General features: G+C 42.7%; 1 protein-coding gene across 4 annotated transcripts in view; it reads left to right on the plus strand.

Annotated features, from left to right (window-relative positions):
* The first annotated feature begins 1,011 nt into the window (after positions 1 to 1,011).
* Positions 1,012 to 13,528, plus strand: part of PRMT9 (protein arginine methyltransferase 9) — a 30,620-nt gene continuing 18,103 nt past the window's right edge. The window contains exons 1-4 of one of the 4 annotated variants that reach the window (XR_009546384.1): positions 1,012 to 1,593; positions 5,723 to 5,871; positions 9,586 to 9,822; positions 11,072 to 11,239. Coding sequence is in view for 1 of the 4 variants with exons in the window: in XM_060178987.1 (XP_060034970.1) it covers positions 1,417 to 1,593; positions 5,723 to 5,871; positions 9,586 to 9,822; positions 11,072 to 11,239 (731 nt within the window). In the remaining 3 variants the exon portion in view is untranslated. Of the gene's footprint in view, positions 1,594 to 5,722; positions 5,872 to 9,585; positions 9,823 to 11,071; positions 11,240 to 13,528 lie in introns of those variants that run through there. The other 3 variants (XM_060178987.1, XM_060178989.1, XM_060178988.1) reach the window with 3 other exon arrangements.

Raw genomic sequence — 13,528 nt, forward strand, 5'->3', positions numbered from 1 at the left:
TAGCACTGCAAAAACGGTATCATCTGTTTTCCATCTACACCATGCCTCGGCCTCGCGTGAGCTTAATGTGCAGCTTGGCGATACGAGAATCCGGCATGAAGCCCAGCCAGTCTATCTTGGCGTTACTCTCGATCGCACTCTGTCATTTCACGAACATCTCATAAAAACTGCAGCAAAGGTGGGCGCGAGGAATAACATCATTGCAAGACTGGCCAGCTCCTCATGGGGCGCGAGCGCTTCCACACTACGATCATCCTCTCTGGCATTATGCTATTCCACTGCAGAATACTGTGCCCCAGGATGGTTCCGTAGCCCCCATGTCCACTTGGTCGATTCCAAATTATATTCCTCCATGAGGATAATTTCTGGAACCATCCGTTCCACCCCGGTTCCATGGCTGCCAGTTCTTAGCAACATCGCCCCGCCAGATATTTGTTGGGAGGCGGCATCATCTAAGTTCATTTCCCACGTCTGCGCTCGACCGGACCTGCCAATATACGCGGAGATCTTCGCCCACCCTGTCCAACGCTTGACGTCTTGTCATCCAATCTGGTCCCCTACGCCTACACTGAACTTCTCTGTTCCAGACTCTTGGAAACAGAGTTGGCAGTCAGCTGAGGTCAAGAACAAACACCTCATCACAGACCCCTGCGAGCATCAACCTGGCTTTGACCTAGCACGTTATGATTGGGCCCTCCTCAATCGCTATCGAACAGGCCATGGCCGGTGCGCCGCTATGTTCCATCGCCGGGGAGCCAGAGACGACCCGAACTGCCCCTGCGGCTCCAGACAGACTATGACCCACATAGTCAACGACGGCCACCTCTCCAGATTCAAAGGAGGTCTCGAAACTTGACATCAGGCTCAACCTGACGCTGTTGACTGGCTACGGAAGAAGGGCAAACGCTAGAAGACGACCCCGAAGCCCGACCCCGAAGCCCGACCTCCATCCTCAGTCCACCCTCACTCCTCAGGAGCGGGCGCCGCTCTGCAGCAGTTAGCGCTGCCGTGGGAGGTTGTGTCGCCGGTGCTACAGGTTTCAGAAGCTGAGGGAGACAAGACCGTAATCTCCGGCCTCAGGAAAGTCCCAGGAAAAGAACTTGAGAACTGAAAAGCAAAATGAAGGTAGGCCGCCTCCGAACACACGTAACGACCGCCCGGAACCTCTTTTATGGGTGAGGAGGACGTGCACACGTCGGGCGCGCTGACGTCAGCGTGCGTGCGCGCGTCGCGCTCTGCGGTGCGGGGGGCGTGGCCTCTCCCGGCCATGGCGGACTAGCTTTCTGTGGTCTGCGCTTGACTTCCAGGTGCCGGCACTCGCGCTCCGCTGTGGCTCGGGGACGTGGGGCCGCGAAGGCGGTTTTCTCTCTGTTTACCGGAGCCTCCCCTCCGGGCTTCCTGCGGGCGCGCTCGCTCATGCCGCACTCGCGACCCAGGGCCCGCCGGGGCGCCGGGCTGGCCGGGCGCGACGAGCTGGTGTCGCGGTCCCTGCAGAGCGCCGAGCACTGCCTGGGCGCCCGCGACTTCGGCACCGCCTACGCCCACTACCTGCTGGTGCTCAGCCTGGCGCCCGAGCTGAGAGAAGGCCTCAAGGTGAGCAGGGCCTACTTCACTTGCAGAGCCTCTCCTCTACTTCAATTTAAAACAAGTTAGTGGCGTATTGCACCCAAGTAAAAGACTCTGGGGTGGGTGGGTGGGGAGAATACAGGTCCATGAAGGATGATAAATGACATAGTGGGGGTTGTATTGTTACATGGGAAACTGGGGAATGTTGTGCATGTACAAACTATTGTATTTACTGTTTAATGTAAAACATTAATTCCCCAATAAAGAAATAAATTTTTAAAAAAAGAAATAGAAGGATGAATATGGAATGATCTCACGCTCAGGCAGAAGTTGAAAAACGATCAGAATCCCCATCTGCAGGGGGAAAGCCTCACAAGGGGTGAAGCAGTGCTGCAGGTGTCTCTCTGTCTCTCTTCTTCTCTGTCCCCCCCATCCCTCTTGATTTCTGGCTGTCTCTATCCAATAAATGAATAAATAAAGATAATTTTAAAAAACCTGAAGAAAAAAAAGAAAACACAAGTAGAACCTGAGCTGGAATTGGCGTATTGCACCAAAGTAAAAGACTCTGGGGTGGGTGGATGGGGAGAATACAGATCCAAGAAGGATGACAGAGGACCTAGTGGGGGTTGTATTGTTATATGGAAAACGGAAATGTTATGCATGTACAAACTTGTATTTACTGTTGAATGTAAAACATTAATTCCCCAATAAAGACATTAAAAATAAATAAATAAAACAAGTTAGTGGAGTGGAGTGGTGGTGGTGGTGGTGCGGGGGGACACAGGGACTGGAGAGCGGGAGCCCGGATAACCCACTGGGCTTCCATGCACGAGGTCCCAGGTGACGGACATCTCTGCAACACAGCCAGGGCTGAGAGGTGCTCTCTGATGAAAACAAACAGCTGGCGAGGAAGTGAGGGAAGTGAGCCGCAGGTGGTTGTGGTTCTTGACATTTACTTGACTGGAAAGAGCCGTAACTGTGAAGCAGTTCAAGTTGAGGTTTAGCGATCAGATCATTCTAAGGACGCTGAAGGTTCAAACCTAGGGAGAGCATCCGATTTCTCTGACTGCTGGTCTTATTCTTCAGAGTTTTTGGTCTCAGGTATATATGCAGATAGGTGTGATAGTGTTAGCAGTGATAAAAGGAGAGACCTGTTTATGCTTAAGAAGGATGTCGGGGGTCGGGCGTTATTTAGCGCAGCGGGTTAAACACACATGGATTGAAGCGTAAAGGCCAGCGTAAGGATCCTGGTTCGAGCCCTCGGCTTCCCATATGTAGGGGGGGTCGCTTCACAAGCGGGGAAGCAGGTCAGCAGGTGTCTTTATCTTTCCCCCTCTCTGTCTTCCCCTCCTCTCTCGATTTCTCTCTGTTCTATCCAACAACGACAGCAATAACAACAACAATAACAACAATGATAAACAACAAAGAGGGGGGAGGATGTCGTATTTAATATCCAAAAGTGACCTGTAATTCTGCAGAGTCAGGTGCCACCTGTTTGTCGGAAGAACTCAAGGACGGAGGTTAATACATAAAGATTTCTTTCTACCTCAGGGAGTGTTTCTGCAGACTGGAAGGCCAGGATGTATGTTTTATCTATGGCTCCTTCCTCCAGCAACTCACAATATGACACTGACACATGGCATTTTCACAGCAAACCAGTGACATGTTTTGTTGACTTGGAGGCCACTGCAACCATCTGCTCAGCAGTGTCCCAGAGCAGGGACATCTTAGAGGAGCAGTAGGATGGTAGACTTTCTTCAGCCCACAGCCCACATTTTGTTCATTCCCACTATCAGCCTGTCAAAACATCTTGGGGGTCCCTTTTTTGCAACATATCCAGGATCTTAGCACTTCTCTCCACTTTCCTCCCTGACAGTCCAGGTCAAGCTTCAAGTTGTCCCTTGTGTACTGCTGGGCTAGACCTTCCACTGGTCTTTTTCCTGCAGTCTTTTATATCCACACAACCAGTCTGAGCTTTTCATAATAAAAGTCAGGTGGTGTTACTTCTTGGCTTCAAAACTTCTCTCTCAAAATTCCAGTCTATTGCACATGAGGTCTTGACTGATCTCCCTCCTTCATTACCCAGTTCTAGACTCTTACTGCTTCAGGGCCTTTGCACCTGCCCCCGCTCTACTCAGGATTTATAGTTTCTGTGCTTGCATATAAGTCTTAAACTTCAATTGTTGCATAATTTGTGACAGTTATTCAGTTGAATGTTATATATTTATTTCAACTAGTATTAGAATCAACATGTCAGTAAGTGTTTTAATTAATTTTTACATTCAGTTTTCAATTTCAAGCTATTTTTTTTTTAAAGAATTTATTTTTGATTCATGAGATAGAGAAAACCATACATCACTATGGTACATGTGCTGCCAGAGATTGAACTCGACTTCATGGTTGAGAATCCAATCCTTTATCCATTGCGCCACCTCCTGGACCATGTTACTTTGTTTTCTCTCACCCAGCAGGGGTGTCAGCCTTAGCATTACTGATATTTTAAATGGTTAATTCTTTCTGGTGAGGGCTGCCTTGTGCATTGTAGGGTCTTTAGCACCATCTCTCTCTACCCAGTACATCTCAGATGCATCTTTAAATTTATCATTCCCCATACATTTAGACTAGATTTCAGGACCAACTTGCCTCAAGGGGTAGAAGGTGCTGTGCTGAGATCCAGCTGGTCTTTTAGGTAGGCAGCGGAATAATGGGTCAGCCCAAATTCTCTTACCTCAGTTCTTTGTTTCTTATTTCTCCCTTTGTAAACCAGAACAATGTTATAAGTTCCTATTTTAATATTTGGGGTCCAGTAATTATTTGTTACTGAACAAAGCCTATACATATATATATATATTTCTTTGTTTGGGCTATTGCAAAAAAGAAAACTTAACCTCTTTAAGTCTTACTTCCTGTTTCTCCCTCTACCCCCAATATCCATGCCTAACCCCCACCTAAAGCTTACCTGTACATACTCTTGCCTATTTCATGTGGGCTATGCCTTTCCCCCTTATACTGTAGAATCTGTCTTTCTCCTTGTTCCTAGTAAATTCCATCAGGATTCAGTTTTAGTTATCAACTCTTCTGCATAACATATGTGAAAATGATGTAAAATGAGTTCTTGATAACGTTGGCTTAACTAAAGCCTTCCCTCTTTCCATTGTGTTCTAGTGTGGGGAATGATGAAAGCGTAATGGTTATGCAGGAGACTCTCAGGCCTGAGGCTCTAAAGTTCCAGGTTTAAATACCACCCCCCAAACCAGAACTGAGCAGTGTTCTGGTTAAAATAAATAAAAAGACTGGAGGGAGGTGAGGTTGGCGTTAGGGTAGCGGACAAAGTTGTTGTAGTTCAGTGTTACAGGGGACATGGGTCAGACTGTACACTAACAGTGGGGATAGAGGAGTTACCTAGAGAGAGTGGACTGGATTTGAAACTACTTGTATAGGAGTTAAGCTAGCATTGTAAGAAGACTTTGTGGTTTGAGTTTGAGAAGACTGTGATCTAGTTTGTTTAGAACATTGTGTACTTTTTTCAAAATTGTATGCTAAATAAGGCCTCTGTGGGGAAAGGAACAGGACTTAGATTGTTCATTTTTATGTTTTAGCCTCATATCTTTGCATAGTGACTGTTTAGGAAATATTTGAGTTGAGCTGAATTTGACATGACTGAAGAAGCAGTCCCTGGTTCAGAAGACTAACAGGAAGTTGTTTCTGAGTTTGAGGTTCACAAAGAGGAACTTGGTTTGATCTGTGAATACTGCACCCATTAACATACAGGTGATGATTAGTGCATTGGAGGTGGATGAGACACATCGTGAATTAAATGCATCATCATCCCTAAGGGATGGGGGTGAAAGAGAAATGAGGGCTAAAGGTAATCTTCTAAAACATAAGAAGAGCCTACAGATGAGGTAAATGGAAATATGACTTCGCAGCTAAGGACAGAGAAAATGTAAGTGTCCAGGCTGTCAGACTGCATGTTGTTGCTGTGCAGAGTAAACTTAATTCACTTGTGCATTTGCTGCTTTAGCAAACAGTGTTATTCAGCTAAAAGGAACTTAAATTGTTGAGTAGGCTGGGCAGTGGTGAACAGTGTTCAACCAATGTGGCGTATTCATCTATCATTCAGGTTATTAATTTACCTTTTTTATTTTTTGTAAAGGAGACTTTTCAGTATACACTCTTCAAGTGGGCTGAAGAACTCGATGCTCTAAATCGAACACAAGACTTACTTGGCTGCTATGAGCAAGCCTTGGAGCTATTCCCTGAAGATGAAGTGATTTGCAATAGTATGGGGGAGCATCTCTTCAGGTTTGTAGTGATTCAGTACTACTTGTCAAGAATTACTCCCTGGCTGAGCTACTTTCCAGCCCCTTGGTTTCTATAATTGATCATATTGATATTTCCAGATTGTGTGTGTATATATATGAAGTGATTAAGCATTCTAAGACTTGTATTTCAAGATATTCAATTTAATAGAAAATTGGAGCTTGGTACAGTTATGGCGGAGTATAACTGTTGGGAACCTTTGGAAGAAATTGATTTCAGTAGTCACTGGTTATTGAGACAAAATGTGCTTCAGGGGAGATGTAGCTATGTAGAATTTCTGATTCAGAGTTTGTGATAGAGTGACTGTGGCTGTTGCTAGTCAAGTAATCTTTGTTCTCTAGGACCGTGGTTTATTAACTCATGAACTATTCTACTTTCTCATGAAAAACAGTTGGTCATTTACTTGCCACTAGAAGAACCACTATTCCAGAGAAAAAGGTTTCTAGAGACAATGATAATTTCCATTCCTAGTACTTATTTGTGAAATAAAAATTGTGTTTTTTATTTCAAATTCATAACCTTGTGGTCATCCAGTAGCATTAGATTTAAACAAATATATTTAAGTTGCTAATAAAGAAGTTGTAGTTAAAGCAAAAGGGCATTCTGGGCAGAGGGTAGTTAGCATAATGGTTATGCAAACAGACTCTCATGCCTGAGGCTCCAGAGTCTCAGGTTCAATTACCCCCCCACCCCCACCCCAAGAAAAGAAAAGAAAAAAGGCATTCTTGGGAGTCCGGTGGTAACACAGTGGCTTAAGCACACATGGCATGAAGAGCAAGGACTGGCGGAAGGATCCCGGTTCAAGTCCCAGCTCCACCTGTAGGGGAGTCCCTTCACAGATGGTGAAGCAGGTCTGCAGGTGTCTATCTTTCTCTCCCCCTCTCTGTCTTCCCCTCCTCTCTCCATTTCTCGCTGTCCTATCCAACAACAATGACATCGATGACGATGATAGCTACAGTAAAAAACAAGGGCAACAAAAGGGAATAAATAAATAAATATTTTTTGAAGAAGCTTTTTTTTTTTTTTTTGCCTCCAAGGTTATCGCTGGGGCTCAGTTCCTGCACCATGAATCCACTGCTCCTGGAGGCCATTTTCTTTCCCTTTTGTAGCCTTGTTGTGGTTATTGTTGTTGTTGATGTCGTTCGTTGTTGGATAGGACAGAGAGAAATGGAGAGAGGAGGGGGAGAGAAAGATAGACACCTGCACACCTGCTTCACTGCCTGTGAAGCGGGAGTCGGGGGCTCAAACCAGGATCCTTACACCCATCTTGCGCTTTGTGCCATGTGCGCTTAACCCGCTGCGCTACCACCCTACCCCCTAAAAAAGCATTCTTATCGTTGGTTGATAGTAGTGACACGCTAATAGATGTATGATTTTTTTTTTTCCAATATGAGATAGACTTTGGGTAATTTTTTTTAAGATCATTATTACACTTTGTGGAAACTGAATGGTATATTAAGGATTAAACCTAAGAGAAACAAAAATCTTGGGCATTATTAGGAGCCAGTTTGGCTCTGAGTCAACAGATACATACATATTTTTTTATTATTATTATTTATTTATTTATTATTTATTTATTTATTTATTATTTATTATTTATTTATTTATTTATTATTTTTTTACTAGAGCATTGTTCAGCTGTGGTATAAGGTGATAGTGGGAATTGAATGTGGGGCCTTGGAACCTCAGGCATGGACGTCTTTTGCAGATATTAATGTATTTAGATTTTTTTTTTTTTAACTGCTAGGTTTCTCACTAGGGCTTCATGCCTGCATGGATTCCACCACCTCTCCTGGTAGACTTTTTAAAAAAATTTTTTTAATTTTTATTTTTTTAAGATAGAGGAGAGAGTAGTAGGGAGAAACAGAAAGAAGAGGAACAGCACTACCTCATTATTTTTGAAGCGTCTCAGGTCCTCACACATGGTAAGGTGTGTACTCTACTGGCTGAGTTATTTCTCAGCCTCCTATTTTTACAATTTAAAAATGTACTGCTCAATTAGTCTCTGAGCAAGTATATGTATTGTTATATACTCTGATTATATACTCTGTATAGTGTGTGTGTGTATGTGTGTTTATTTACTATTGGATAGAAGCAGAGAGAAATTGAGAGGGCAGGGGGAGATAGAGAGACAGAGACAACTGCAGCCCTGCTTCACCACTCGTGAAGCTTTGCCCCTGCAGGTGTGGACCAGGGGCTTGAACCTGCATCCTTGAGCATTGTAGTATGTATGTCTTACCAGGTGTGTCACTGCCTGGCCCATGTACAATATATTTTGTTCTGTGCTGTGTTCTGTGGTAATTAGAGAATAGAGTTCTACTTTAAAAAAATTACAGACGTTAACTGGAAACATCTTATTTTTAATTCGAAACATAAATGCCTATCGTTTGCCAGAGGATCACCTCCTTTTACTAGAGTGCATTTCTCTATTTGGAGTTCCAGAATCTTTTTTGCTTAAAACATACCCAGAAATTTTGTCTGACTCAGTTTCTTGCAAAGAAGTTTCTTAAAGATGTATGAACACAGTGGGTTCTACTAACTCAGTTCTCTTCAAAGTATGGAGCGCACACGGGTCCTGGTCCGTAGGTAACCAGTGACAGATAAGTATAGTCATTGAGAGTAAGTGTTTAGAAATGTGTACAGCAGTTTGACATTTTTGGATGGCTCCAAAACATCATCAGGGAACTCACTTTTTGAGGAGAGCATGGAACTGTTTGGGTGTTACTGAAATATGATGTGAGAGTTACATACCAGTCACACTGCACTTGTCTGCTAATGATTAGCTATTTAAAGAGTAGGGCGAGAGGAGTTCTTAACAGAAAGTTTAAGCAGCAGTGTTCCTAGATGGTTTGATCCTTTTCCTCCATCTTCTATTGTTTGCTCACATCTGATTTACAAGCAGTTATTTAGGTGACTCACCTTTGATATCTTCCAAAGTGTTTATCTTATTATTCTTAGAAATGGTAGATTGGGCTTGGTTGAGTACACATGTTACCAAGTCCAAGGACCCAGGTTTAAGCCCCTGGTCCCCCACCTACAGCTGGAAACTGGTCTAGCAAAAAATAAAACTGATTTTTGGCCTGGAAGATTGCTCTCCCTGTAGGGTGTGTGTCTTTCCTTGTTCCTGGTCCTTGTTTGAGCCCAGTATCCCATGGGAGCACCAGGTACCTGGGGAAGTTCTGATGCAGTTTCTCCCTCTTCTATCTGCAATTAAAAGTGAAAAAGTGGTGAAATCAAGTGTGTGTGAGACCACAGTACTGCAAGCAAGAAAAAGATTAAACACATGCAGACAGACATGCATGTAAGTGTGAGGATGATGAAGCTCACAGACAGCTGCTCAAAGGGGCTAGCTCTTTAGCTAAGCAGGATTTGGGAGGCTGGAGATGGATGGGCTGCATCAAACGGACTATAATTGAAAGTCTGTAGTTGGAAGTTTAATCAGTCGGGGGCCAGGTGGTGACACACTTGGTTGAGTGCACATATTATAATGCACAAGGACCCAGGCTCGAGCTCCCGGTCCCCACCTGCAGGAGGAAAGCTTTGCAAGTGGTGGAGCCGGTCTGCCGGTGTCTCTCTGTCTCTCTTTCTGTCATCCCCTTCTGTCTCATTTTCTGGCTATCCGATAAATAAATAATGATAATAAAAATATCTAAAAAAAAAAACTGAAACATTTTGTTTGTTTTTTTTTGACTCTAGGATGGGCTTTAGAGATGAAGCTGCTGGCTATTTTCATAAAGCAGTGAAGTTAAACCCAGATTTCAGTGACGCAAAGGAGAATTTTTACCGCGTTTCAAACTGGCTGGTGGAACGCTGGCACTTTATTATGCTTAATGACGCCAAACGGAATGCAACTTACAATGCAGCAATACAAAAGGCTGTTGGCTTGGGGTCCACAATTGTGTTGGACATTGGAGCAGGAACTGGAATACTAAGGTTTGTTGTAATTATGTACACCTGGATATTAATGTACATTGAAGATTTTTACCAAAAGTGGAAAATTTAACAGTGAAATTTAGAAATTTGGTTGGGCACCCCTGGGTGAGGCTCTAGGTTTGATCCCTGGTGCTGCATATGTCAGAGTAAAGCCCTGGTGTGTCTCATACAATAGATAAATACGTCCTTTCGTAAAATAGAGTTTAATTTTGGGTTAATATTTTTATTATTATTACTTATTTTTATTAATATTATTGTATTTTTACTATAATTTTTTTCTGGCTATAATTACTAAGAAAAAATTTAGGGTTATTACTGGTCGTTTGAATAATGAATTTGCTCTTTGTCTTTTTTCTTTTTTTTTTTTTAAGATTTTATTTATTAATGAGAAAGATAGAAGGAGAGAGAGAGAGAACCAGACATCACTCTGGTAAATGTGCTGCTCGGGACTGAACTCAGGACCTCATGCTTGAGAGAGTGATGCCCTATCCACTGCGCCACCTACCTGACCACTTTGTCTTTTTTCTTGTCAGAGCACTACACAGTTCTGACTTCTGGTGGTGTCAAAGATTGGACCTCAGAGCCTCAGGCATGAAAGTCTTTAGCATGATGACTATGCTATACCCCCCCACCACCCAATAGTGATTTTTTTTTAGTTTGCTTCCAGGATTATCCCTGGGGCTTGGTACCTGCACTACAAATCCACTGCTCCTGGTGGCCAGTTATTTTTATTTTTATTTTTTATTGGATAGGACAGAGAGAAATTGAGAAGGGAGTGGGAAGATAGGGAGAGAGAGATACCTGCAGACCTGCTTCACCATTTGTGAAGTGACCTCCCCTATAGGTGGGGAGCTGGGGGCTCAAACCGGGATCCTTGCGCAGGTCCTTGGCTCTACACTGTGCACTTAACCCAGTGCACCATTGCCGGGCCCCCCAAATAGTGAACTTTAAGAGTGCTTTTTATATTAACATGCTGGTTTAATTCAGTGATCTGAAAGCCTATTTGTGTTCTTCATGTCATTTTTTTTTTTTCAGTAGTGTAGACATCATGGCTACTGTGTGATTTGTCTCTATTTGATTATTAGTTGTTTTTTTTTTTTGTGTGTGTGTGTAGGATGAATGATGGTTGTGCTATGGAATAAAAGGAAGAACCTCATGTTTAAGCATCATAATTCTTTCAAATCATAAAATTTGAAAAAGTGCAGTGGATTATTTTTTTCTGATGGAGCACTTTCCCCCATACTTATAGCATGTTTGCAAAAAAAGCTGGTGCGCACTCTGTGTATGCCTGTGAGCTGTCCAAGACCATGTATGAACTTGCCTGCGATGTGGTAGCAGCAAACAAGATGGAAGCAGGAATCAAACTCTTACATATGAAATCGCTTGACGTGAAAATTCCAAAGCACATTCCTGAAAGGTATTAGGATCTAAGCTAATTTTAGTGTTCATAATCTACTGTTTTTGTTTTTTAAAAAATAAAATATCCACATTCCTAGCTTTTAGTTCACAGAAAACTGCTATTACTCCTATACTGTAAAAATACTGTTATGGGGTAGCTTGACATAAGTTGGATTTCATAATAGTGTCATATTCTTGACAGAAAGTATCTAAAGACTTTGAGAGTAATTTGTTGCAAGGGACTCAATAAAGGGGACCATCAGCAAGTTACCTTTACTGTTAGTAATGTCCATTTGTAAAAATCAAACATTACCTTCTCTGTAGTCAATAACTGTGTGAAAATTATAATACATGAGTCAGTCAAGCTTGATGGACTTCCCACATTTTGTGTTAATATTTGTGGCTAAAGTGAAAGCTTTGGAAGCATTGACTTTAAGTGTATTTTGGCCCAGGCTCTTCACAGCCTTTGAATAAGTTTATGCTTTTTATTATTTCACTTTGATCCATGTCACAGGGATAATGGATATTAGAGCTGGAAGTGATTAGAAAAACCATCTACTCTAGCACCGTCATTTTAGGGATAGGTTGTTCTGCTAGTAGCACTGGCTTTACTCTCTCCTGGGCAGTCTAAATTCTCATTTAAATTTAGTTTCCATTGAAAGACTTTTTTAAACATGCTGGATTATGATGCTAAAGTCTTCCATGCATATGTTGTAATATTTATACTTAGGAAGCAGTTATACTTTTCAAAGTTTCCATTTAATGTTCTTATGAAAGAAGTCCTGTTTAGAAGGCCGGGCAGTAGTGCCTTGGGTTAAGCACACATGGTATGAAGTGTAAGGACTGGGCCAAGGATCCTGGTTTGAGGCTCCAGCTTCCCACCTGTAGGGGGTGGGAGGGGTCTGCTTCACAAATGGTGAAGCAGGTCTGCAGGTATCTTATCTTTCCTCTTCTCTGTCTTCCCCTCCTCTCTCAATTTCTGTCTCTCTGTCCTGTCCAACAACAACAATAGTAATAGCAACAAGGGCAACAAAAATGTGAGGAAAAAGAAAAAAAGGCCTCCAGGAGCAGTGGATTTGTAGTGTAGGCACGGAACCCCAGTAATAACCCTGGAAATAAATAAATTAAAAGTCCTGTTTAAATGACGAGGTATTGTGCCCATTTTACAGAATCACTGTTCTGAATCATCTTAGTGTGCTCTATCTGGGTTAATAAAATACTTCAAACTAGGTGACTTAAAAAACAGATTTATGAGGCGTCGGGCGGTAGTACTGCGCACGGCTTAAGCCCACGTGGCGCAAAGTGCAAGGACTGGCTTAAGGATTACAGTTCAAGCCCCTGGCTCCCCACCTGCAGGGGAGTTGCTTCACAGGCAGTGAATCAGGTCTGCAGGTGTCTGTCTTTCTCTCCCCCTCTCTGTCTTCCCCTCCTCTCTCCATTTCTGTCTGTCCTGTCCAACAACGATGACACCACCACCACCAACAATAATAACTACAACAACAATAAAAAAAAGCAAAGCGCAACAAAAAGAGAAAATAAATAAATATTAAAAAAAAAAACCACACATTTATGTTTTTCACAATTCTGGAGGCTGGAAGTTCATGATCATAAGTGCCAGCACATTTGATTTCTGGTGAGAGCTCCCTTACTTCACACTGTATTCTCATAGGGCTCCTTTTCCACTTAGATTCTCCAAATAGAGCCTTTGGGAATTAGACATGAATTTTAATGATCCATCATTCAGTCTATAGCATGAATCAGAATAAATTGAATCTGTACTTTTCTCACAGGTAGTATAGAAAGATTTACTTAGGTTTTGTATCTGGAACTATAGATTCCAAAATATACTTTGTGACTTAATTTTCTTTGACCTGCAGTCAGCCTAGAAACTTCAAGACATTGGGCCAGATGATCTGAGGTGCCCTTCATATTATACATGTATGCAATCAGAAATACCGAACAAGTTGCATTTACCTGTCTATCAAATATTGGGGATAGGCACTATGGGGGGATACCAAGTTATTTCTGTCCTCAAGACATCTACAATCCAGATAGGAAAAGGACCATTCATGATCATTTTTTTCTTTTAATTCCGGGTAGAAAGAGACAGAGACACAAACGCATGCACACATGCACGCACACACCTTGGCATTGCTGCACTGTTTATGGAGCTTCTCATGGGTTCCATGTGTGGTATTCCCATGTGGTGCCAGGGCTTGAACACAGGTCCTCACACCTGGTAAAGTATGTATTCTACCAGGTGAGCCATCTCCTGGCCCAGAATCTTTGTATCTTCTTACTGTATGAA

This window comes from Erinaceus europaeus, chromosome 19 (genome assembly GCF_950295315.1).
Source record: "Erinaceus europaeus chromosome 19, mEriEur2.1, whole genome shotgun sequence".
NCBI lineage: Eukaryota > Metazoa > Chordata > Mammalia > Eulipotyphla > Erinaceidae > Erinaceus > Erinaceus europaeus.